This window comes from Dasypus novemcinctus, chromosome 29 (genome assembly GCF_030445035.2).
Source record: "Dasypus novemcinctus isolate mDasNov1 chromosome 29, mDasNov1.1.hap2, whole genome shotgun sequence".
NCBI lineage: Eukaryota > Metazoa > Chordata > Mammalia > Cingulata > Dasypodidae > Dasypus > Dasypus novemcinctus.
Genome location: NC_080701.1, coordinates 11,662,569 through 11,690,407, shown reverse-complemented (window position 1 = coordinate 11,690,407; position 27,839 = coordinate 11,662,569). Strand labels below are relative to the sequence as shown.

At 36.0% G+C, this 27,839-nt stretch overlaps 1 protein-coding gene and 1 pseudogene across 1 annotated transcript in view; one reads left to right on the top strand and one right to left on the bottom strand.

Annotated features, from left to right (window-relative positions):
• TNKS (tankyrase) overlaps positions 1 to 27,839 on the bottom strand; it is a 244,142-nt gene that overhangs the window by 150,992 nt on the left and 65,311 nt on the right. The window contains exon 3 of the mRNA XM_058290097.2: positions 10,903 to 10,998. Coding sequence (XP_058146080.1) covers positions 10,903 to 10,998 — 96 coding nt within the window. The remainder of the gene's footprint in view (positions 1 to 10,902; positions 10,999 to 27,839) is intronic.
• Positions 16,162 to 18,822, top strand: LOC101426222 (ubiquitin-associated protein 1 pseudogene; annotated as a pseudogene).

Below are 27,839 nucleotides of genomic sequence, written 5' to 3'. Positions count from 1 at the left end.
GGGTGAGAAGAAAGTGGCACAACACTTTTCAAGTGCTGAAAGGAAAAACTGTCAACCCAGCATCCTATATCCAAAGAAATATCCTTCAAAGGTGATGAGAAAGTCAAGACATTCTCACATGAAGGAAAATTAAGAAAAATTTTGGTTAGCAAATATACTCTAAAAGAATGGCCAAAAGAAGTCCTCTAAACAAAAAATAAATGAAAAAGAATAATCATGGAACATTAAAAAGGAAAAGAGAACATGATGAGTACAGATATATAGAGATTTTTTATCTTCTCTTGATTTTCTAAATGCTTCATGATTGAAGCAAAACCACATTGTATGATGTGGTTTTAAACAAATGTAAAGAAAATGTTTAAGACAACCATAAAAGAGCAAATGTAAAGGGATATAAAGATAGATAAGCTTTCTATACTTTGGTAAAATGACAACACCAATAGACTGTAATAAGTTTTGTACACATAATGTAATATAGAGAAAACTAAAACAGCCAGACAAAGAAATACACTCAAAAATACTACAGGTAAATCAAAATGGAATTCTAAAAAACTTCAGGTAGCCCACAGGAAGACAGGAATTAGAAACAAAATATAGAACAAACAGAAAACAAAAATGGAAGACTGAAACCCTAACATAGTATTTAATTATTAATATACCTGGTATAAATACACCAATTAAAATCAGAGATTCATTGTATGGATGAGAAAACTTGACCCAACTATATGCTGTCTATGAGAAACTTCAAATATAATGATATTGGCAAATTAAAAATAAAAGGATGAAAAAAGATATATCATGTAAACATCAATACCAGGTAAAGAAGTATTTATAGGAAAGAAAATTATCAGAGACAGAAAGGGTCTTTAAATAATGCTAAAAGGACCAATACACTAAGAAGACAGTAATTCTAAATGTTTATGCACCAAATAATAGTACTGCCAACTATATCAAGGAAAAAGTGATAAAAATGAAAGAAGAGACAAATGCACAATCATAGTTGGAAACTTGAACAACCCTTTCTTGACAACTGGTAGAACAACTAGACAGAAGAATCAGCAAGGATAAAGAACTCAAAACCACCAGTATCTAAATCAACATTTACATCTAAGGGAAAATGCACATTCATTTCAAGTGCCCATAGAACATACAGCAAGACAGACCATATCCCATGTCATAAAACAAAATTAAAATTTAAAAATATCAAAAGAATTGAAACCATACAGGGGATTGCCCAACCAAGATAGAATCAAATTAGAATCAACAATTAGAAAGACAACAGAAAAATCTTCAAACACATAGAATCTAAACAACATACTTCTAAATAATCCATTGGTCAAAAAAGAGGAAGTCTCAAGGAAAATTTTAAGAAAATACATAAAACAATGAAAATATATCAAAATTTCTGGGACACAGCTAAAGCAGTGCTTAGAGGGAAATTTATAGCACTAAATGCATACATTAGAAAAGAGGAAAAATTTCAAATTCATTTTTTAAGCTCCCACCTCTACAACCGAGAAAAAGAGCAAGATAAACCCAAAGCAAGCAGAGAAAGGAAATAATGAAGAACACAAATGAATTAAATTAAAAACAGCAAAGACAAAAATTAATGAACTAAAGAGATGGTTCTTTGAAATGATAATAAAATTGAAACTTGCAGGCAGGACTGATCCACCTCCCCATACCCTACCCCCATTAGAAAACCCTTAAAATTAGCAATATCAGGAACGAAGCAGGGGATATCACTATACATTTTGCATACAACAAAAGCATATTAAGTAACTACTACAAACATCTTAAATGAAATGGATCAATTCCTTGAAAGATATAAACCTACCAAAAACACACAAAGAAGTATGTAACCCAAATAGTCCTGCACCTATTTAAAAAATAGAATCTATAATTAGTAATATTCCAAAAAAGAAAGTATTAGGCCCACCTGGTTTCAGATGAATTTTACCAAACATTTAATAAAGAAATAATACCAATACTTAACGATCTCCTTCAGACAATAAAAGCAGGGGGACAATTTCCTGACTCATTCAATGAGGGCGGCATTAGTCTAATACCAAAACTAGATAAAAACATTACAAATAGCGAAAATTGCAGACGATTATCTTTCATGATGGAAATGTTCTGTATATTGACTGCATCAATATCAATATCCCAATTGTGATAATTACTATAGTTTTGCAAGATAGTATCACTAGGGGAAACTGGGTAAAGGATACAGAGGACCTCATTGTCTTACAACTTCGTGTAAATCTTACAACTGCATGTGAATCTACAATTATGTCAAAATATAAAAATTTTAAAGAATAGAGTCATTAACTCTTACAATACCCAAAGCATTTATTATGAATCCTAATTCTCATGTGTGATTTTTAAAAAGCAAATTTTTAACTATAACTATTATAAGAAATTTTATTTATTTTATTTTATCCTCCCCCCCAGCTGTCTGTTTTTCTGTGTCTATTTGCTACATCTTCTTTGTCCGCTTCTGTTGTCAGCGGCACGGGAATCTGTGTTTCTTTTCGTTGCGTCATCTTGTGTCAGCTCTCCGTGTGTGCGGGACCATTCTTGGGCAGGCTGCACTTTCTTTTGCGCTGGGCAGCTCTCCTTACGGGGCGCATTCCTTGCGCATGGGGCTCCCCTACGTGGGGACACCCCTGTGGGGCAGGGCACTCCTTGCGCGGGGTTTGAACCGCAGACCTCCCATGTGTTAGATGGATGCCCTAACCACTGGGCCAAGTCTGCTTCCCAAGAAATTTTAAAAGAACCATTTGAAATAGCAGCAGTTTGGTTACAGATGAAGCTCTAATAAAAATTAATTGAAAATGCTATACAGTTACTATAGTTTACTAGGGAAAATTACATCTGCTCTCAGGTTATATATACTAACAAGCTATGCTTTACAAATATATAATTTTTGATGAGTTGAAAGATCATGCTGGTTTTAATGATGTAAGCCTGCTGACTTTAATTACACAACACAAAATGGCTGATGGGAAAAAAACTTGAAATACTAGAGGCTGGGGTTATCTGAACAGAAAGACAGTATGTATATATGTGTGATACATATACAAACATATATATATATACTGTTTGTAACTCATGTGAGTCCTATTTATACTACCTGAGCCTCTTACCTATGAATAGCTCAAACATATTAGATACATTTTAGTTTACAGATTCTAAATATGTTAAAGATATTAATTGAATGCTGATTAAGTCTACTGACAAGAGCTCAAAGACTTAAGAATAGCATTTATAAAGTTGGATATATCAATTTATTAACCAATTAATTCATTTCATTGGAATAATAAAATGATAAATCTTGCAGGTAATATTAATAAGGTAAATTTTCTTTTCTTGAAAGGAAGAAACTTTAATCTAAGGAAGAAGAGAAAAATTACGTAACAGATATAAGCCCTGTGTTCATAAGCCAGTCCAATCTTTTAAGCATGTTTTAAACTACATCTTTTTGAATGAATAAGTAAAAAAACCTGATTTTGCATATATTACAGCACCGATTCTGGAGCCAAACTGCTCAAGTTCAAAACCCAACAATTCCCCTCAATCACTGTGTGAATTTGTAAAAGTAACGTAACCTCTCCACCTATAAAAATGGGTACAATGATCATATCTACTTCACAGCATTGTGAAGATTTAATGCCCTTAGAACAGTGCCTGGCTCACAGAAGCATTCAGGAAGGGTCAGTTATCATCATTATCATCACCATCATTTTACATAACACTTATAACTTCTAAAGGAAATTTTAGCTTGCTATAAGTAATCTAAAAAATATGCAATAAAAACTACTAAACAAATTAAATAGGTAATAAAAAGAAGAAATTAACTCAGACAAGCTTTGATCTGTTTAAGGTATAAATACTACTTTCAAATTTAAATCAATGTGTCCTATGTCAGACATCATGTTTTGTAATAAGCTTGGTTTTGTATTCCTTTCCTAAATTATCTTCATGCTTTTAAAGTTTGAAAAAAGTGTTTCAAATGCATTTAATGACAAAACCTTATTATTTTCCTACTCCTGTCCAAATTATAAAACAAATACATTAAACCATTAATAAAATTTCTTAAAAATTAGTTAAGGGATTAACATTTTCAACATATATTTAAAGTGAGTATTCACACAGTATTATCTCAACAACAACCTTTAACTTAATTTGTTCCAATAATAAAGGGAATTGTTTTTTAAAAATCAGGAATTTACCTCAACATTACAATAATTTTTCACCTAATAAAACATAGGTAGATGAAACATAGATTTCTTTAAAGGTACTATATATTTTATCATATGGTTTATTTTCTAGGATGCACTGAATACCATTAGTCTGCCTAATAACTGACATAAATAATTGCTAAAGTCCAAATTAAGGGTATGAGAACTCTGTCTTCAATCTTGTAGGTTGTTAGTAAAAATGTACTCCACATGACATGCAACATGCTACAGTATAGTAGAGCTAATATGAAAATGAAGTACACTGACAGAAAAATGCCAACAGAGAATAGTAAAAACTAGCTCCTGCTTAGACATCTGGAAGTTTGATGTTAATAGCTACAGGCAGTTTGATCTTTCCAGAGTTGGAATATTCTCAAAGGAACCATCTCAGAAATCTACTGATAAAAGGCTCAGTACATACACCTCACCCATCACACCAAACTGATTTTTAAAATGTGTCTATATTTTAAGAGATGCACATACTTTATAAGCAATTCAAAACAATTTCTAAGAAATAGTCAGGTTAGTACAGCTATTAAAATATGGCCCGAAAGCTCAGGTGATTAATGTTAAAGAGTATTTATGGAGTATTTGTACGGAAAATATGCTGTCCTTAGCTCACAGTTATCAGACCTTAGATGTAAGTATTTCTTTTAATTAATTTATATACCAGGCACTCTGCTATGTCCTGGAGACAAAGCAGTGAGTAAGACAGGCAAAAATCCAAACCCTCATGAAGCTTTCATTCTATTAGGGCAAATAAGCAAACACATTCATGAAGAACATAAAGTAGGCTATAGGCCAAGGTTAAAGGGCTTAATCCAATATAATGGGAATATATTCAAGAATTTTCTGCTCATGGGTAGTCATGATCTGATTTTTGTTTTAGAAAGAGGACTCCAGCTACACTGAGAACTGAGTGAGGTAAAAGTGGAGGCAGAGAGACCCATTAGAGGAAGCTATTGCTGTCATTAAAGAAAGAGATGATGAAGGTGTGAACCAGAGATGAAGCAGTGAAGCTGGCGAGAAGTGGTTGAACTGGGATAGAATTAAGAAGTAAAGTAGACCTGAATTATGGGTAGGTTTGAGGCAAAGTGTGAGGAAAAGCAAGGAGTCCTAAATTTTTGGTTTGAGCAAAACTTAGACGTCAAGCCTAGGTAGGCAGAGTCCAGATCATTTAAGACCTCACATATCATGCTAAGGACTTTTGGTCTTACTGGAAGGAAAACGGGAAGCAGTGCAGAGATCAAAAAGGTAAGGTTCCAGATATACTCTGCTGATTCACCAGGTCAAATTCAGTAAGGACATACCAGACCACTCAACAACATCTGGTAGCCTGAGCCACAGCCGATTCCTTCTGAAGAGCCTGGGAGCCAGCACATCAACCACAGATTAGGCTTTCCTCATAAATGCAATGAATTCAGAGTAAGGCTTAATCCTGAGCCACTTTAGTGCAAATATATCCGTCTTCCCCACTTCCCTGCCCCTAAATCTACTACAAAAATAACGGGACCAATGATCTCAACAGCTTTGCAACCATCTAAACCCACTCACTTTACATCCCTGCCATCCTAGGGCCTGCCAGTGATAAACACTCCTTTGATCATCCATCCTTTTTCAAACTCTCAGCTGCAATTTGCTGTTGCCTCTTCTCCTGGCCCAACTTCCCAATGTGAACCTCTGTCCTCTCCACTGCACACTGCACAGGATCCCAACACACGGTTTACAAACACTCTCGCACCCTCCCCCTCTTGAACACTGTCATGGTCAACCACCTTTAACTTACGGTGGCTCGCCCATACTACTAGCACATGCACTGCACCCTGTGAAGGGAAAGTTCCTTATTCGCCAAATCCCCACATACTTCAAAGTCAAGAATGGAAAGGTACACCACGTTTGTAGGTGCTAAGATTAGACATGGTAAACACATGCCATTCCAACAGGCAATAATAAAATCAACAAAATTATACTAAATTCAAAAAGAAGAATAATGGTTGAAAACTGCCTTCCTAAATGTTAAATATAAAGAATTAGCTAAAAAAAAACTACTAAGATAACATGAAGTCATTAAAAACTCATGTTGCAGAAGAATACTTAATACTTTCTGGGAATGTTCAGGTAACTAAATTATAAATATAGAATAAGCATGATTTGGTTAAAGAGAAAGAAGGGTGTGGGGCATGTGTGCTCACAGAAAAAAAAGATAAAATACCAAAATATTAGATCTAGGAGATGTAATTACAAATGATATCTTTTCTTTTTTGTGCTATTTTTGTCTTCCTTAATTTCGACAATGAATGCATTTCCTTTGTAATCGGAAAAAAAGGCCAAAAAACTGTTGTTACTTTAAAAATATCAATAATCATTAACACCCCAAACCTTGCTCTTCAATAGAATTTTCATGGGCTGTTTTAGATTTTTCATATCCTTGTTTCTTTCAAAAGCAAGGGAGGAGAGAAGTAAAAGAAAAGTAACCTTTCAAGTCTTTCAGCTGACTGCTCAGAATTTGAAAAGCATAAAAAACTCCAGGTTCCCGCCGGCCACGTGTTCGAATCGCCGTACAGTGCCCCTCTGCGCCCCTGCGGTCAAGGCGCTGCCGCGAGAGGTCGGCTGCCTGCACCTGCGCGGCCCCGGGGCCTGCCGCGTCCCGCCCCGGCTCCTGCCCGCCGTGGCCCTGGGCGGCCCGGCTCTGCCTTCAGAGAGCAAATACACACGCAGTTACGGCGAACAGAAGATGGTTCTGGACCATGGGAAGCAGCGATTTTGCACAGGAACCTTTGGGAGATGCTGCTTACCATAGTCTTCCTGAGGTTGGGACAAAGTTGAACAAACAAGACCCGTTCCGGGCTTTGGACAGAGTGAAAGCTGCTAGTGAGCTTTATTCGCCTCTATCAGGAGAAGTCACAGAAATTAGTGAAGCTCTTGCAGAAAATCCAGGACTTGTCAACAAATATTGTTATGATGACGGTTGGCTAATCAAGATGACTCAGTAATCCTTCAGAACTTGATGAAATAATGAGTGAAGAAGCATATGAGAAATACATAAAATCTATTGAGGAGTGAAAGTGGAATGCCTAAATAAACTAGTCTGAAACAACTTAATCCAGCAATATTTTACATTACTGGTGGATAGAGATTTATAAAAGCGACTTCTTAGCAATACCAATATAGAAACAAAATACTTATTCTAACTATGCTATTGAATGAAAATACCCCATACTCTTCTAATGATAGCAAGTATAAATACAATATGCATCTTTTTTTCACATCACCCTGTGATTTAGACTAGGATCTAGTTATATTCAGAATTCATCAAACTATCTGACGTAACAACGACTTGTAAAAGTTATGTAATTCAAGGACAATATTATTATCTTAAGCCTTATATAATATTTTAACTATTGCTTATTTCCATCCCTGGATTTGGGTCAAAATACTTAACGATATCTTCATTGGAAATGATTGGGATGGAGAAAAGTTTTTGTTGTTCAGTGTCATATGACTAATACTATCTTAATTTTGCGATACACTGCATTTGCATTTAGTGATTCTGTGACTATTTGTGGAAATTTCCACAAATTTCCAAAATCTGGTTTTCCTTAGGCAAAGGTCTAATTGCCTGATAGCTTTAAGTATTATACTTATTTTCGTAATCTTTGGTATAATCAAAAATAAATTCACTAGCTTTAGTTTTCTGCCACGCTGGGTTAAGAGAAGACAAGGAAAGGTGAAAATTTTGATTAGTGTAACCCACAGCAGTTTTAAGAAGTTAAAACCATATTCAGATTTCCACTTAAGTGATTAGAATAGAAATGGACATGGAGAGAATCTTTATATACATACACGCACACACAGAAATAGAGAGGCAAAGAGCAGACAAACTGCTCTATCAGTTGCCACCTTTTCATGGTGAATGAACAGCAAATATGAAAACCTAGAGGAAGCATGTAGGTAAATAACATTCACATCTTTCCTGCTCTTCAGCAAAAAAAGAAAACAATTCTTGCCAAGGCATTTTAGATAACTATCTTCCTATTTCTTTATGTAATTATTAATTAGCTTAATTTGACTATTTGCTTTGGAATTAGAAAGGGATGAGTAATAATTACATAGAATTATTCCTGTTCTGAAAAAAAAACCTAAAGATTTCTTCTAATCATATTATTCATGTACACAATATCGGCAAAAAGTTTGATGAGTTCTCAATTAAATATTCTCTTAAATACCTAAGTTTACCATTCAAAGCCAAATAGCTATATGCTCTTAACTTTAAAACTAAGCATACATTGTTGCTTTGTATAGCTTTGTAAAAATCCATGCCTTCTTTCTGCCTAAGAGATATTAGTCATTTACGTATTTTTTAAATGTCATGTGAAAAGAGATTAATTTTTATCTTGTTAGATTCCTTTAAGGAAGATACATATGTACCTGTACACGATTTTGGCTAATGCACAAAAGTAGTAACATAAAAGATGGGATTTTGGAAAGATATTTTCAACAACTAAATTCTCAAAAAGGAAAAATTAAAAACAGAAACTCACTCTCAGCTTATATAATGCTACTACAATTGCATGGGGCAACAAAATAAAAACACGTGACCCATAATAATCTCTAATAATTACAATTTAAGGTGTCTCTTTTTTCCAAATATACTCTTTATATCAATGCTTACTCTTTTTAATTTAGTTATGGAAATAATACTTCCATCATAATTCCATTGGAAAGAATGGCTTAGTAGAGAACCTGAATGGGCAGAAAAATGTTTTGGAATATATTTAAGTATTACTTTACTGAATTATGGAAAATGAATATAAAAATATCACTAGTTTATATTTTCAACAAAATAATAAGAGTTTTTTTTCTTTTAAATCATATCTGAAAAGCTGTATATAGTTCCAAGAGGATATTCTTGAAAAGAAAGTTAATGAAATCAGTACTACGACCAAGAAGAATTTAGTATCTTCCTATCTAAGCAAAGTACAATACTAGAAGCTTTTCAAATCAAGTTTAGTAAATATGGTACCTATCCTCTAGGAATTTTCTGTCTCCAGGAGTTACTACTGCTAAAGTCTTTCCCAAACCACCAATAGCCAGCATAATTTCCCCTGAAATTCATAACAAATTAGGAGATAGCTTCTGGTTGTTAATTATATATTTAAACTCTGTCTTTTAAAAAGGAAAGGTGGAAGTGGGTCTAAAGGCAGTATTGCATTAAATGAATCTAACAAATGAGCAAGGCAGGCATTGATGGTTGAAAAGAAGAAAAGGTCAGAGGGAAAGGACACTTGGAAATAGAGACAGTCTGGGTCAGCATTTATCATATATCTCTGTTGCTATGAACAGTATTTTTCCTTTGGTCAGAGCACTGTAAAGCTGCTATTGCTGCCCAGGGCTATTTAAGAGTCTGAAAGGCTCCAGAGACTAAGCAGGCCTGAGGCTATATATTTTCATTTAATTATTTTAAATTTTATAATCACATTTAAATTTCTTCTTATATACACTGGTTTAAGGTACCTTTATTCCTCTAGTGGATGTTACCTTGATTCAGCAACTGAATCACCTAACCTTTTACTAATTGAGAAAAATCGTATTATCCTGACTTAGCAGAGATTACATTAATTTCAGCACAGTGTGAGGCTGACTTTCTATGCAGAGCAATTAAGCAAAATTCCATATATTTTCAAAGCTTTCTGTACATCAAAATATTCCATTCACCTTAGAATCTTTGTTTAAAATGCATAGCACTGACTCTGAACTTAAAGTGAACAAAAGATTTATTTTCTTCAAAGATGGGCAAATTTAAAAGGTAGTTAAAAGTCATTTACTTTCATACAAACTAAAATAATACTGTTAGCCCTGCAATGGCAAAAAGGCTCCAAATTACAAAGGCCAGTTAAGTAAAAGAGGGCAAAGGCAGCAGAACTTAGATGCTAAGACTCAAAACAAAAATAGATCCAATGCAGCATTTTGAAAATGAAATCAATGAAAACAATTCCTTAATATCACAGATCATTTACAGTACTGTTTCCTATATTTTTATGAGAGATCCTTTCTATTCTAGCATTTCCTTCTTGCTAGCTCTTAAGGAAAAATATGCATTATCTGAAGTAAAAAGGTAATACATTGCCTCAGTTAAAAATTACTTAGCTATCATGGTAAACAATAAGGGAAAATAATGATAAAAATACAAATGGGTGGCAAGGGAGAAGCAGCAGCATATTTTATTTAACTATTGATCCAAGTAATTAGCCAGCAGGTTGTCTTTCCAATCAAAGCTACTTTTATAGGAATACGGATGCCCTTGCCTGGTCAACAGTGAAGGTCTTAAAAAGAGTCAACCGAGAGGATGAGGTACAGGAGAATCATGATTTAAATCATAAAATAAGACTAAAATATGAGGGGAGAATTTGTTATCATTTAATGCTGTAATTCTCAGAAATTCTAAGTAAAATAAGCATTCCCTACTTCTGACAGCACAGCAATTAAATGAGACAGTTAATACATCAAATCAATAATACAGTAGTAGATAATGGCATACATGCTTGTTGACCTTAATGAGTGGTTATGAGAAAATAAAACTCATTGGGAAAAATTAAGATTTTACAAAATCAAACTAGTAGTTCTGCAGTTAAAATAATTTGGATCTCTGTTTCCTTACCTGTAAGGACAGCTTTTGCTGAAGGATCTGCCAGGTCTAGGGCTGATTTCCCATCAGTGTTCCGAATGTTTGGATCAGCTCCGTGCTGCAGCAGCACTGTGCAGGGAAAGCAGAAACAATATCTTACCTCGGGGATACAAAGATTATTTACTGGTAAGTGTCGCCTCGGCATGGTGTAGGCATAAACATACATTGCACAATTTTTCCTCTTTCAGAAAAAAAAAAGGAAGGAAAGAAAGAAAGAAGAGAAAGAAAAAAAAAAGCACTGCAGCAACAGATCCTCTAGAGTAAAGCGAAGTTGGCAACTTATAGTACAGTATTATCAGATGACTTAACATGATAAACATGAAACTAGAAAAATCTCGCAATACGTAGTTTTGATTTCCCTCCTTCAGCCGGGAGGATGGAAAGCTGTGTGCTCACTGACTCACACTGTGTGATGTGCTAACTGTGAACCTGCCCTAGCTTTACTACCACTGTGGCTGCTGCTGCTGCTGCTTTACTGCTGAATTTCCAAACGCTTCCTCTACTCAGAATAGTTGTAATACTGTGCCAGCCTTTTAGTGGTTCACCACTTATATATGAAACGCACCATAACATATTGACTTGCTTCCAAGAACTTTTACAGAGTAATGCATGCAACTCTGGTCCCCTGCATTTAGCTGCAGAAAAGAACTGCCTTCTACAATATTCTTTCCAAAAACAGTTTCAGAAACAGAAACTCAATCACTGTAATATATGCTAAGGAAGGAGTGTGACACATGCCATATTGAGTAGAAAGTAGCTACAGAGAATTCTTAAGAAATGGAGGCTGATACAAAATAGAGAATTACTAAGTAAAATCCAGATATAATATTTTATTATTCTAAAATATTTCTCAACCACCTGTGAGTGTGTATGTGAATGTGTGGGGTTGGGATGGGTGCTGTAATATTACCCAATCAATAATTAAGCCAACAAGTATGTAAAAATTAGTTGAAAGAAACACAGTTCAATTACAAATTATTCTAACAGTTCAACTAGGTAAGATTTTTGTGTAGTCCTGACAAGCACCAAGGTTTCCATTTACCAATATAATTTAACATAAATTTCAAGCAAAGTAGAAACATTAAAATAAAAAATATCAAGTCATAAAAGGAATGCTACATAATGTTTTAAAGCTCCTGCTTATGCAGAGTAGGGGTAGCTTAAGTGGTTGAGTGCCTGCTTTCCATGTATAAGATCCCAGGTTCAAGCCCTGGTACCTCCTATTAAAACAAACAAGCAAACGAACAAACAAACTCCCATTCCACTACTGTTGAAGAATTCTAAATTTTCACTCATTAACAGTTCCATGTTAAAGAATAGACATTCTCTGGGAATGTTTGGAAGGCAATCCTCATATATTATTAGGTACTAAGACCTGCTGCTTATAAAGAACTTTCTTTGCCTTTAATGCATAAACCACCAAGTCAATGGCTTTGTTATACTGTACAAAAGAATAACGTTATTCAGAATTAGGATACAGCTGCAGGGAGATTATACATCTGTATCTCCTGTGTTAGATCTTGTACAGTTTCAGAGCTGAAATAATAATATTTAGCAATGGCTTAAGAAGCTGCAGTGGGATCAAGCAGATTTCCTATAGTTATTTCATCGTAGAATGTAAATAATGAACATAATTATTTTCCAGATGTCTATACACTGACTTAAGTGTAAGTAGACTAAAACAGCAAGTACCACAACTGTAGGTAATCTTTCATCATAACCATAGGAGCTTTCACAGTAACTTTTTTTTTTAATTCCAGAAACTATAAAAAGCCCAGGATGAAAATGTGACTTGTAAGGGTCTTTATCATAAAGCAAATTCGTGTGATAAACATAAAGCTGATAACCATGTTTGCCTAGTTGCTGAGTGATGCAAAGGGAGGAAAATAAAGAAGTAATAGTTGCCATGAAAAGCAGTGTTTTTTATTGCATACTTCAGAAACTTCAAAACATGCTTTGAACAAGAAGTAAATTAATATGTTCGTTCAACTAGGTTTTACAATAAAATGATGGGAGCTTTCACTTTGCAGTTTAATGAGTGGTAGATGCCAAATATTGAAAGCCTCACTGCTCCTCCAGAAGTCACTTACAACTCCAATTTTTTCTTTGTAACCAGTATTTTACCTATTATATCGTTCTTATTTTACAACAGAAATAGGCCATTATCTTAAAGCTTTGCTGCAGTTTTGTGTTAGGTGACTTGAAAAGGAGTCATCTTTTTACTTGAAATATCTGTTTTCTAAACATTTTAGAGTTATCACTTTCACTGGGCCTGAATATACAAACATCCACTGCAGAGTAATATAATCTCAACACTACTGTTATAGTGCAAAAACAGCAAGAGACAATATATAAATGAATGAAGATGGCTATATTATAGTAAAATTTTAACTATGGGCATAAATTTGCATCTTAGATAATTTTCATGTGTTACAAAACAATTGCATTCCTCAAAACTACTGAATTTAGGCATTTGCATCATTTTGCTTCTCACAATAAAAAGAAAATATTTCTACATTTATGAAAACATCTTGTCCCATCAAAGTCCTAGAAAAATACAAAATGCTATTATGACAAATTGCATTTAACAGGCATTATTAACTAATTAAAGAAAATAGGAGAAATAAAAGCAATGTGAATTTTCATACAAGCCCAAGCTAAAAATATAGCAAACCTTTTAAAGCAAATTATCAAAGGATGTTTAGCATAGTTTTCACTTTAAATGATAGAAATCACCCTAAGAAAACATTAAAAATTCTTTTGATTTGTTAAATGAATTCTAGAGCTATACTAGTCTAAAATTGTCCATCACAGTGAGCAGACATTCAATTTCAAATGAAGTTAGGTTTATTAAAATACTTTCCAAGTATTTATATATTTAGTCATTGGCTTGAGTTTCAAAAATGAAATCACATCAAGTTCTTCAGATTTTTCTAGCAAACAAAATTTTAAAAATTGTATAGCAAAACATTAAGGACCAAATTTTAACTACCTACAACTTTCATTGTTTACTACCAACACATATGGATTTTATGAGACAATTTATTTTTCAAAAGTGACAAATATCAAATATCCTAGAATTAATGCACATTCATACCATCCTTTCTATAGAAATAGGTACAGTATTATAAGTTAGTATACTGTAGTATATTATACTTTATAATACTGTGCGTATTAAGATAGTGTACATATTTTTTAAAGTCATTACCATTTCATTCAAGATATACTTTAAATATTTAGGCAGAAAATTAGCGTACCTGATGTATTTTGTTTTTTAAAATCATCAAGAGTTGATTTACTATTAACAATAAACATGAAAATTCAGTCTTATCCTACACAGATACTATGGTTTACTGAAGTTGAATTAGAATTTAAATAGCTCAATTTTCTGTTTTCAGTAATAGCAGACTAGGTTATTTGGACCAATCATTAGGCTATAAACAATGAAAAAGAACTTTTGAAAAAAACACAAGTTTCCACAATCATCTAATGAGACAGTTAAAGAATTAGCACCCAAAACAGAGGGTCAAAAGGAATCTGGAGAAGTAAACATGTATGGAGTCTGCCTTTGATCAAAAAGACAACTGTTAATCCAGAAAAATATAAACTGTCCTTTCAATGTCTCATGGAGCAACAGGAATAACAATTGAAGCCTAGTGTCCCCAAAAAGTAAGCTTTCCAACCACACCCCTTCCACACAATAAGGGCTGTACCCTCAGGATGAGGATAAAGTGGAAGTAAACTAGCCCTACACAGAATTATGGCTCTGGTTGGAAAGTCTCGCTGGCCAGGCTATCTGAAGCCTTGAATTTGGAAGCAACACGAGGCATCTGGCAGTTGTATACACCCATACTTTCAAGAGGAAGGTACTTCATCTGAGGCTTCAACTATACCTATAAATATATATGTAATAAAAAGTCCAGCACATAATTAAGATAACCAGACCCACAGGTAACCTAAAATGAAGAAGAACTAGCAGAGACAGACAAAAGAGAGACCCATAAAAACTTGAGATATCAGAATTATCAGACAGATTATTTTTTAAATTATGCTTATTATGTATAATAAAATAAAAGTCAAACTGAAACATCTCTCCACAGAAGAGGAAACTAAAAGGTGATAAGAAATTTATAAAGGAATGAAGCAGATCCTCTAGAAATAAAAGTAAAACTAAAATCTAAAATGGTGACTTCAGTTTTCAGACATGATAGCATAACTAGTATTGGACTAACCCTCCCTCCCTGGCATAAACAAACACAAAACTGGACAAAATATATGAAGCAACTAATTGCCGGCAGTGGTCAAAAGTAGTGCTAGACTGTGATCTTGAAAGAAAGAAAAGCTATGAAAAGGCCATAATCACACCCAGCTCTCTGCCTGGGACAATGTGCCAACCAAGTACACACAAATGCAGTCAGAACAGAGCTTGACAGTCATGCAAACCAGAGAAGACAAGAGAGCAGAATTCGGGATGAACTGGCTGGGAAACTGGAGAGGAGGGAATGGGGCAAAGATAGCCCCAGTTGTCTGTGTAGGGTTCCTTTGTGAAAACATGGCTGTGGCTGAGCTGTACACATGCATGACAAGACTTCATGAGGCTTACAAGGTAGTACATGCTATGAGTTGAGAGCATATCAGAGCTTGCATAGTACAAGAACTGGGGGGAGAATACTGCTGAGAGAAATTGGAATTCTAGCCTATAGAGAATGAAGAGATCCCAAAAATGACTCATTAATTCCCCTGGCACATGGCTGAGAAAACGGAGAGGCGACCTTAGTTATGAACAAGCATCACACCCCAGAGCAAAGGGGTGGAGGACCACAGAGGGAAAAACTATTTTCAAAATAATGTTAAGACATTATTTCTTTATTTTCTTTTTAAAGATACTTAGATTACAACTTATTTCATTATCTTGACATTTGTATTGACAGTGAGTCACCATCATGAATTTACAGTAAAATTTTTAAAAAAAACGCAATTTTACTTCAGAATGTTCTTCGCGAATCAGTAAAAATTATGAATTTTATTAAATCTTGAACCCTGGAAATACATCTTTTTAATACTCTATGTGAAGAATTGGAAAGTACACATAAAGGACTCCTGCTATATATAAAAGTACAAGGTTGTTTCAAGGAAAAAACCTTGTGTGATTATTGGAGTTGCAAGATGAACTAACCATTTTCTTGTCATGAAGCATCATTTTTTATTAAAAGAATAAAAAAGGCGGAGCGGTGGGGGGAGGGAGGAGGGAAGTAAGAATTCAACATGCCTGCCGCGGTACTGGCGGTGGTTACGGTGACGGCCTGGCCTGGGGCGGGCAGAGTTGGAGGTGGTGGCATTGGCTCTCCCTAGGGGTCGTCAGGCGCTCAGGGGGGACCGAGCCTGGGCGGCCGGCCGGCGCCAACACCCTTTGGCTTCTGGGACGGTGGCAGCCTCGGCGGTTCAGGTTCTAAATGGCTTCAAAGAAGTTGGGTGCAGATTTTCATGGGACTTTCAGTTACCTTGACGATGTCCCATTTAAGATAGGAGACAAATTCAAAATACCAGCTAAAGTTGGTCTACCTATTGGCTTCTCCTTGCCTGATTGTTTGCAGGTTGTCAGAGAAGTACAGTATGACTTCTCCTTGGAAAAGAAAACCATTGAATGGGCTGAAGATATTAAGAAAATCCAAGAAGCCCAGCGGGAAGCCGAGTGCAAGGCTGAGGAAGCAGAAGCTCAAGTGAATTCTAAGAGTGGCCCTGAGGGTGAGAGCAAAATGAGCTACTCCAGGACTCACAGTACATCCACAATGCCACCACCTATCAATCCCATCCTTGCCAGCTTACAGCACAACAGCATTCTCACCCCAACTCGGGTCAGCAGCAGTGCTATGAAGCAGAAAATTCTCAGTCCGCCCCACACAAAGGCAGATTTCAATCCTGCTGATTTCGAGTGTGAAGAGGACCCATTTGATAAACTGGAGTTAAAAACTATTGATGAGAAGGAAGAGCTGAGAAACGTTCTGGTAGGAGCCACCGGACCCATTATGGCTCAGATTTTGGACAATAACTTGCCTAGAGGAGGCTCTGGGTCTGTGTTACAAGATGAGGAGGTCCTGGCCTCCTTGGAGCGGGCGACCCTAGATTTCAAGCCTCTTCACAAACCCAATGGCTTTATAACCTTACCACAGTTGGGCAACTGTGAAAAGATGTCGCTGTCTTCCAAAGTGTCCCTTCCCCCTATCCCTGCAGTAAGCAATATCAAATCTCTGTCCTTCCCCAAACTTGATTCTGATGACAGTAATCAGAAGATAGCCAAGCTGGTGAGCACTTTCCATAGCACAGCCTGCCTCCTCAATGGCACGTTCTGGAATTCCCTAAAGCCTTCCATCCAGAGCAGTGCCAGTGAGCTCAATGGGCATCACACTCTTGGGCTTTCAGCTTTGAACTTGGACAGTGGCACAGAGGTGCCAACCCTGTCCCCCTCCTCCCAGATGCCTTCCCTCTCTGTCTTGTCTGTGTGCACAGAAGAATCATCACCTCCAAATGCAGGTCCCATGGTCACCCCACCTAATTTTTCAGTGTCACAAGTGCCCAACACTCCCAGATGTCCCCAGGCCTATTCTGAACTGCAGACACTGTCTCCCAGTGAGCGGCAGTGTGTGGAAACAGTGGTCAACATGGGCTACTCATATGAGTGTGTCCTGAGAGCCATGAAGAAGAAAGGGGAAAATATTGAGCAGATTCTCGACTATCTCTTTGCACACGGACAACTCTGTGAGAAGGGCTTCGACCCCCTTTTAGTGGAAGAGGCTCTGGAAATGCACCAGTGTTCAGAGGAAAAGATGATGAAGTTTCTTCAGTTAATGAGCAAATTTAAGGAAATGGGCTTTGAACTGAAAGACATTAAGGAAGTTTTGGTATTACACAACAATGACCAGGACAATGCTTTGGAAGACCTCATGGCTCGGGCAGGAGCCAGCTGAGACCAGGCCCTGCCTTGGCCCTGCCACGGAACCACCACCCCCAGGAGGCCCTGCAGAGCCCACTTGTGGGCAAGGAGAAGGGGCACACTTCTGGATTTTCTTTTGGGAAAGGAAGATCAGGTGCTTGCCAGTCTCTCTGAGCCTAGGCTTTGAGCTGGGGAGAAAGCGGGGAAGAGTTGGGCAAGGCAAGTGCCACCAGAACAGTCCTGGCTGTTCCTTCCATATTAAATGTATTTGTATTTTGAGAAGTGTCCTTCCCCCCACCTTAGCCCACCAGTGACTGCCTTGGTCATTCTGGGTTCTGTACATCATCAGCCCAAACTTGGCCTGGCTGCCAAGTGGCATCAGGGAGAAGGGGTGGGAGAGCCAGACTGAGCTGCTTTGGGGCTAGATTACCCTCCCGCCCCTCCCCCAGGTAGACTGAACTTGAATCCATGTTCAGTGCAATTGCAAGGTTCTTCCAGGCTTTGTGTTTTTTCCCCCACCCTTTTAAACAAAGTCTCTTAGTGTTACACTGGTTCTACAATATCTGAGGTGTAAGAATGTCCTTTTCTGCGTGGGGCCCCGAGTTTGCCTCTTCTGCCAGGCAGTCACCATGCTTCCCTGCCCCAGCCTGTTTCTTTTGGCTTGGTTTGTACCACAGCCCTCTCTCTCCTACCCAGGGTTTGAGTGTCCCATGCTCTAGGAAACAGTTGTCAGTTTAAGAAATCATTGGCCCCTTCCCAGCACAATGAATGGGGGAGAAAACAGGCCATAATTTAGTTGCCTCGCACTAACTATCCCTTCTCCTTGGAGAACAGCCTCTCCCTCCATCCCACTGCTTTAGGATGACACAATGAGTAACACCTAGTCATAGAAATCAGTCTCTTTGGTTTGTTTTATATTATGTTGTACATCATTTAAGATTAAAAACAAAGGATATACAGTCTTGATGAATCTAAAGTAATTTGCTAACTATTTTGATTCAGAGAACTACTAATAAAAATCTAAAAGGTAAAAAATAAATAAATAAAAGAATAAAAAAGCTATGATTATTCAAACTTGGATATTTAGCATATGTGTATTTTTCAGCCAATAATAAAATATGAGCTTCAGCAAAAATTAGAATTTAATAAAATTTGTATCTGCCTACATAAACTTGAACTTGAATTTCCACTGATAATAGCAAATGCAATTTTTGATACAGTACAAAAAAAAAGTGTCAACATTATATGCACAACTTAGTGAACTAAGATTTTCAAAATGACCAATGCAAAAATTTACAAAATCATAAATCATACAAAAACAAGATCCTTTCAAAGTACAAAACAGACAAATGGATTGGGATGGTACAAAGCATAAAAAGTTTTCTATGGGAAGTGGCCGTGGCTCAGCTGAGAGCGTCCAGGGTTCTATCCCCAGGGCCTCCTGACCCAAGTGGTAAGCTGGCCCACGCACAGTGCTGCCACATGCAGAGGGCTGTGCCATGCAGGGGCACCCCCGCATAGGGGTGTCCCACACACAAGGAGTGTGCCCCTCAAGGAGAGCCGCCCTGCGTGAAAAAAAGCGCAGCCCACCCAGTAGTGGCACCACACACACGGAGAGCTGACACAGCGAAATGATGCAACAAAAAGAGACACAGATGCCACCTGATAATGCAAGTGGACGCAGAACACACAGCAATGGACAAAGAGAGTAGGCAGACAACGGGGGGGGGGGGGGGGGGGGAGGCGGGAAGGGAAGGGAAGAAAAATAAGTAAATCTTTAAAAAAAAGTTTTCTAATATGGTTTCAGGTTCTATATTGCAATTAACCATTAAGACACCACCATTTGCCAAATTTGGATATGATGTCAAGAAGAATATCCACAATTATTTGAAAATATTATTAAAATACTCTTCCTTCTTCCAACTCTAAATTTAGATGTTCTTCATGTATTTCAACCCAAAGGACATAGAACAGATTGAAAAGAGTACCAAAACACCAAAATGTTTGAAAACTTCTGCCCTACCTTTAGGCCCTGGTCTCAACACTCCCTAGCGAAGTCTAAAAACAAGCCCAAACAAGAACCTCAGAGAAGACAGAACTTAGAGGTTGAGTCCCACTATGTTAAATGTGGAAAACACCTTAGGCTTTCCAAGGATCAGCACTAATGAAGTATAAATCCAAACCTCTCCAAGTTCAGGGTGATCTGCCAGCAACTGAAATATCTGCTAAATGAAGAATAAAAATTCTTCAGAGAAAAATAACAAATTAAAGTGGCATTGCCAAGTGTCTACAATGTCCAATATTGAATGAAAATTTACTAGTATTTAAAGTGTGGTGCTTTGGAGCTGTATGTACTCCAGGAAAACATATTCTTAAACTTAGTTCATTCCAGTGAGTGTAAACCACTGTTAAGTAGAACCTTTTGATGAGGTTACTTCAGTTCAGGTGTGGCCCATCTCAATCAGGATGTGTCTGAATCCTATTATAGGAGACCTTTATAAGTGGAATGGAATTCAGACAGAGATAAAGTCATGGGAAGCAAGATGCTGAAATTTAAGGGAAGAGAATAAAGAGGCCAGGAGAGGCCACCATGTGCACTGTCATGTAACAGAGTTGCCCAGGACCAAGGATCACTGGCAGCCAGCCCCAAAGACCAGTGTTTGGGAAGAAAGCATCCCTTCCATAATGCCTTGATTTGGACTTTCTCCTAACTTCACAACCATGAGTTAATAAACTCCCATTGTTTCAGTCAACACATTGCATGGTATTTGCTTGAGCAGTCAAGGAAACTAAAACATAAAGTAAAAAGAAAATGTGATCTACAGTCAAGGAAAAAAAAGCAGTCAATAGAAACCATACCCAAAATGGCCCAGATGATGGATTCCAAAAGCCTTTAAAGCAACTATTATCAATTAGTTCAGGAGAGCAGATGTAGGGGAGGGAGGGAGATAGAGAGAGAGAGAGAGAGATTCAAAGAATATATTCAAAGAATTTGAAATATATCCAAAGAATTAAAGAAAATATAGCATTCATAAGTGAACTGATAAACTCTCAGAACCAAATGGGAAATTCTAGAACTGAAAAGTTGAAGTACTTGTTTTACCTAATATTCAGATTAATTATAAATCAATACTAATCAAGACAATGTAGTGTTGGAATAAGAATAGATATATAGACCAATTAATAGCAAAATAACACACAGTGATCATAGACTTAAAGGTAAAAACAAAAACAATAAAACCTGTAGAAGAAAACATGAAGGAAAACATTCTTCATGACCTTGGGATGGGCAAAGGTTTAGACAGGCTAAAAAGAGCCTAAACTACAGAAGAAGAAAAAGGAAAAAAACTGTTGATAAATTATACTTCATCAAAATTAAAACCTTCTCAGGAAGTGGCTGTGGCTCAATCAGTTGGGCTCCCACCTACCATATGGGAGGCCCTGGGTTCATGCCCTGGGGCCTCCTTGTGAAGGCAGGCTCGCCCACACACTGCAGAGAGGTGCTGACCCAGGCACTGTGGAGTGCTGCCGGCCTCTAAGCGCCTCAGAGAGCCAACTCAGCAAGGTAACACAACAAAAGGGAGACGAGCAAAAACACAGAAGAGCGCACAGCAAATGGACACAGAGAGTAGACAGCAAGCAAGCCACGGGCGGCGGGGGGGGACGGACAAAAATAAATAAATAGACACAGAAGAACACATAGCAAATGGACACAGAGAGCAGAGAGCAAGCAAAAAAAGCCGCAAGGGGGGTGGAACAAAAAAAAAATTAAGATCTTCTGCTCAGCAAAATACCAACTAAAAACATGTAAAGGCAAGACAAAGACTAGAAGAAACTATTTATGGTAACAAACTGAAAACCAGGTTATATAAAGAACAATTACAAATCAATAACAAAAAGACAACTCAATTTGAAAAATAGGCAAAAGAACACTTAAGCCAAGAACATATACAAATTACTAGTAAGCACTAAAAAAGATGCTTATCATGTTTAGTCAACAGAGAAATGAAAATTTAAAATACTGGCAATACTAAATATTAATGCGGATGTGCTAAACTGGAACTTTTGGGCCTCTGAGAACCTCATAATATAATGCATGGCCTAATCTGACCTACTTATATAATTCTTCTAAAAAGGAGTTTATTTAAGAACAGGTCTTCTAGTGTAATAAACAGGGAACTGAGCTGAGTCTCAGGAGAAAAGTTTGTAGGTCTTAAACCTGGTCTCCGTAGTCATAAGACATTTAGTAGTTCTCCACTGCTCTAGAGCTGTGTTGTCTAATATAGCAGCTACTAACCACCAATGGGTGATTGAATCCTTGAAATGCGGCTGATGGGAAGCTCTCATGTACATTACAGGATAGTTAGCAGCATCTCTTGCCTCAGCTCACTAGAAGTTAGTAGTAACCGCCGCCCCCAGGTGTGAAAACCCAAAACTGTCCCTAGATATGGCCAAATGTCCCCTTGGGGTGCTGCTCAAATGTCCACAGTTAAGAGCCCCTGCTCTATAGGTTTCTAAGAGCTGTTGCCCATCCCTACCCCCCCACACACACACACATAATTGTGCAAGGTGAAGGAATGAAGGTGTATGCTTCCCCCCTCTGCGGACAGTTTTATATATTGACTTATTGCATTAGATTTCATCTGAAGAAAGATTTTTGTAGCTTAAAAATATAACAGGAAATAAGTAAATAGTAATCAGGAAAGTAAAAAGAGTAAATAGTAACTAAAAAAATAAATAGTAATAATAAATATTATTAAATAGTAAACTAGATCTCTAAAGATCCTTATAAATTTGATTCTGTGATTTATGCAGGTATCTTTGAGTGCTGAAGTTTATCAATGAGAATTCTTTGATAATAAGAGAGAAAATCTACTTTAAATCAGGAAATTTATTATAAGAATTGAGAGAGCTTTCTCTAAAGGTCAAGAATTATGTGGTCAAGAATTATCTTGTTTCTATCTGTCTCCCACCACAACTACCATCCCTCTCAGATTCAAACACATAGACTTATATTATAATTCTAAATCCCATCTATAGAGAATTATATCAATATTTGGTTCTGGACTTGAAAAGTTTGAAGAGGAAAGATGGGAGAGTAAAGCAAACAATGGGGATACAGAAAGGGGCATCAGTTCTGAGAAAGAGTACTTGGACAGACACCTCAATGGGTATAAAAACACAAAAATTTTAAAATATTTTAAAAAATATGTAGATGGACAATACATGCTAAATAAATATATACAAAATAGTAATTCTATCTCTGAAACAGTGAAATAATAGGGATTTCCACTTTCTATTTTATACATTTCTACACTGCTATATAATGTTTATTAAAAATATATATATATTATTTTTACAATGTGAAAAAATAAAGATACTTCTCAGGCAAAATTTATCTTTATGTATGCTGCCAGCCAAAACAATACTTCCTAAATCTGCTGTTTAAAGTAATTAATTTGTAAACAATGGAGAAATAAAAATTGGCTAGTTCTTCCTGTCAAGTAAGGAACATTAAATACGGTGATAGCCTTAGATAAATAAGACTGACTAAAATAAAACAAATCCACCAATAATAATCCACTAAGTAAAATACTCAGGAAGAATTTGCTATTGTACAAAAGCCCAAGGTTTTAATAATTTTTTAAGTCTTTGCCTTTCATACTAAAGTAACCAAAAAATTCAGAATTCTGTCAAGATCCCGGATTAGCATAATTGTGATACACTATTTAATTTTACCTCAATGAACTACTTTGTCTTTGTGTGCCTTGTTAGATAATTAACCCATTTATATCTTTGCTCCATGTATATCAGTAGAAAATCATTTCTTTGAAAAAGAAAATCTCTCAAAACCCAGTTCTTCGAATCTGCCTTCACCTCTTAATGTGACACACCATAGTTAAGGTTGGAAACAAGCTGTGGTGAAGAGCCCGGATTCTGGAGCCAGACCGCATGGGTCAAAATCCCCATTCTAATACCTCCTACTTCTGAGACCTTGGCAAACTACTTCAACTCTCTGTGCTTTCCCTTCCTCATCTCTAAAACAGGAGATATATCATAGTGCCTGCCTTAAAGGGTAGTAGAAGGATTAAATAAATAAATAGTGGAAAAGCACTGACAACAGTGTGCAGCAGACAACAAGCATGTTTATGTAAGACTTTCCTCAAAATTTTTCATTTTAAAATTTACCCACTCAAAAAAATAAACCCAAGTGAATAAATTTTACTCTATTTACATAAGAAAGGCCTTCTATTTGTGAGTCAAATTATCAATGTATATCCTTCAACCTTTACGGTCAAACTTTGGCATTAAATTTCACAGTAATAAAAGAATCTCCTAGTTAAATTTTGCTCCTATTGCCCCCCACATTCTCCTATAAATACAGAAAATTAAGAATTTTTCAAAAGGTCCATTTAAATTTATAGATTATTCTGTATGTTTTTATAGATTTTTATATCCGAGATCAATTATTTCCTTCTTCCAATGAACAGAGTTAAGCCTGGCCACAATACATTTGTTAAATCAGCATTAACAATTAACCAATTAACATCTGGTGCTTACACAAACCAGAATTTATTACAAGATAAGGCAGGCAATGAAATAACTGTAAGAATGAATATAATATTGGCTATTTCCTTCCCCTTTGAAACCCCAGAGAGCAATGCCTGAAAGAAATCCCAGGAGTCAGAAAGCCTGGGGTTTAAAAGACTGGCTCTGTACTTAGTAACTGTCTTACCTTGGGCAAGTTAATTTAGTTCTGTCAGTCTCAATTTCCTCCTCCATAAAATACTACCTATACCTCAGAGAACTGCCGTTATAATTAAATGAGACACATATACATAAAGCTGGCTTCACTCTTGGTACATAACAGGAACTCACTAAACACCTGTCCTTGACCAATCAAGACCATTCATTTGCCTTTCAGAAACAGAACCATGTACACAAGAAAATGTGAAAAAAAATCCATTGGAAAGATAGTAAGGCAAATGTTACAGGCATGAATTCATTTATACCAAGTCAATTAGTGTTTTATGCTTCTTTCTACTTTTCTAAAACTTGAGTAGGCTCAGTTAAATGAAATATCTATAAGGATTAAAGTAGGTATCTTCAATGTGACCACATAAGTTAATAACAGTACCACAGAATTTTTACAGATCTAAGGGATAATGACCATATGCAAAAAGGTGTTTCCCAATCTGTCTGTGAGAGAAAAAAAGGGCAAATCCTAGACAAATTTCTCAACCTACCTTTCTGATTCCTTCCCAGATTGTTAATCCCACCTTTTCTCTCCCAGGGCCTCAAGTATAGCATTCCAGATAAACTTCTCATTTATGCAAAAATTTAAGACCAATTAAAATCAGTTTTAGTGCTATTGGTTACAAAGTTTAAAGCTATACATTTAAAAACATTTCCCACAGGAACATAGGATTGAATCTCTACCATAATATTATGAATCTGCTTCTATTTTTTAGTTTCTAAATAAACTGTATCATTCCTATTATTTTCCTATCCTTCTAAGAACTAAATCACCAGATTTAGGTATCTTTGACATATTTCTTGGGGACTTAGGAAAATGCAGACATTCATATACACGTTTTTCCTAGGAATTTAAATAAAATACAATGAACAAGTGTAAAGCTCAATGTTTATATTTACGATTATCCAAACTGGCTACTAAAGTAGTCCCAAATTTAACAGGTAAAAGTAAAAACACTCTTAACCTTCCTGAAAGCAGTTTGAACATAAGTGGGCAAGTCATCAAGATAACAGTGTTAGCAAAAATTATTTCAGAGAAGAAAATACACTATTATTCTCAGCTCTGTTTCCTGGTTTTTAAGGATACAAGTCTGGAATTCTGACAACTTTTGTTTTTATGAAAATGTTACATTTAGACTTGCTTAAAAATCTCAATTCAGGTCAAATTATTAGGATAATTACTAAATTAAATTTATCAAACATGTACCATGATTACTAGTGCAGTCTCAAGTTCTGCTATTTGACACAGCTTTGGAAAGTTTTAAAATTTCCCTCAGTTTTTCATTTTTGTTTTAGAATGACTGTTACAGTTCTTATTTGACTGTTTCAAGCCAAATTCAGCTGTTTAATTATGTTTCATAATTATACTGTTGAGCAGTATACAGTGTATGGTGTACTTACCTGTCCACTCTAGAGAGCACTGCTTATTTCAGTTTTGTTTTTTTTTCTCTTACGATGCTGTGCTGTAAAATACTGTTATATTTGCTATTTCCTGGTACCATGTAGTTTTTCCCCCTATCATTTGGATAAAAGCATGGTACCAAATGAAAAAGAAAAATCTCAATTCAGTTTTTATATGAAAAACTTACGTTTAAAATGCAGGAGGCTGAGGTATTCTGGCAGAAAAAAAGAACAAACAATAATGAAACAAAAACAAGAGAATCAAATTCTCAAGGCTTTGCTGAACTTTCAACTAATTTCTGCAAAATGGACGAAAGGGATGGTGTTATTTTCCTCACCTCACTCATTTATGGAATGGCACATAAATAGATAATGTGACAAACTAAATCAAGAGTCCTAGTAGTTTCCCAGCAGCTAAAACCTCTTTAGTTCTTTAGCTGTGGGTTTCCAAGAGTTTAAAGTAAAGTTAGTAAAGTTTACACATTTAACTAAAATGCTATTCACTATAGTACTGTTTATAAAACAGTGGTGAAAAGTCAGAAATGGTCTAAAATAGGTGAATGTTTTTTTAAAAAACATTATTTCTATATAATGTAATTCTTGACAGCCTTTAAAGTGAGATTAGGTAAAAATATTCACTGAAAATGAAAGATGCTCAACCTATAAAGTGAAAAAAAGAGAAACAGTATGCATGGAATAACTTCATTTTATGCACAAAGGACTATGTTCCCAGGCACACTGGGTGAGCACTATCCAACAGAACTTTCTTCAGTGATGGAAATGTCTGTATCTGCACTCTCCAATACAATAATCAATAGCTAGATACAGCTACTGAGCACTTGAAATGTGGCCAGTGCAACTGAAGAACTGAATTGCTCATTTATCTATTTTAATTAATTTTAATTTAATGGCTACAATATTGGACAATGTAAGTGTAAAAGGACAGAAAACAAGGTGTAACAATTGTGATTAGGAATAATTTCTAATTTTTCTTTAAGGAACATCTACTACTTCAGAAAAGTGCTCAATTTCAATATACTATATTTAAAAGGAAATAAGAGAAGGCAAGACTACACAGAGGCAGTCCAACAGTGACTCCACTGCACCTTCCTCCCTCACCCCTAACCCCACGTGGCTCCAAGTTACAGGACTTAAATTTCATCAAAGGACAGGTAACCTCCTGGAAGTGATCAGCAATTTAAACTAAATCAGAGCTAAAATGAAAATAAATATATCTTTCTAGATAGAGATTTAAAGCAGAGATACAAGACTATTAAGAGGAGGGTATGTCTTTAGAAGTGAATTACATAAACTGGGTTAAGTTTTAGTAGACAGATTATTTTAAATTATTTCTTTTGTAAAGTTAAGTAAGGAATACTTTCCACTTATAAAAGTGGAAAGTAGCTAAATATTATAAATGGTTTAAAAAACTAAGAATAAAAAATAATTTGGCAAAAAATAGAATTAAAATTTTGTTTAAAATGTATTTCTTAAATTTCACTAAGCAGAGAGAATTTCAGTTCTCAATCAAGAAAACACTTCCATTTTAACAACTTTATATCAGGTCTACATACTGTGGCAATGCATCAACTTTCTCCCCTTTTCACTGGTAAAAATGGTATATAATCTGAACCATCTGCCTCATGCATAGGATATAAATATTAGTGAAATTATTTTACTAAGTACTTTGAGATGCCTTAAAGGAAAATACCATATTATGAATCATCTATGCACAGAAATTTTTAGTAAATTTACCAGCATTACCTACTTCTTCCTTCTCTCTCCCTCCTTCAACCCCTCAGCTCTTGATAGGGTCAACCAT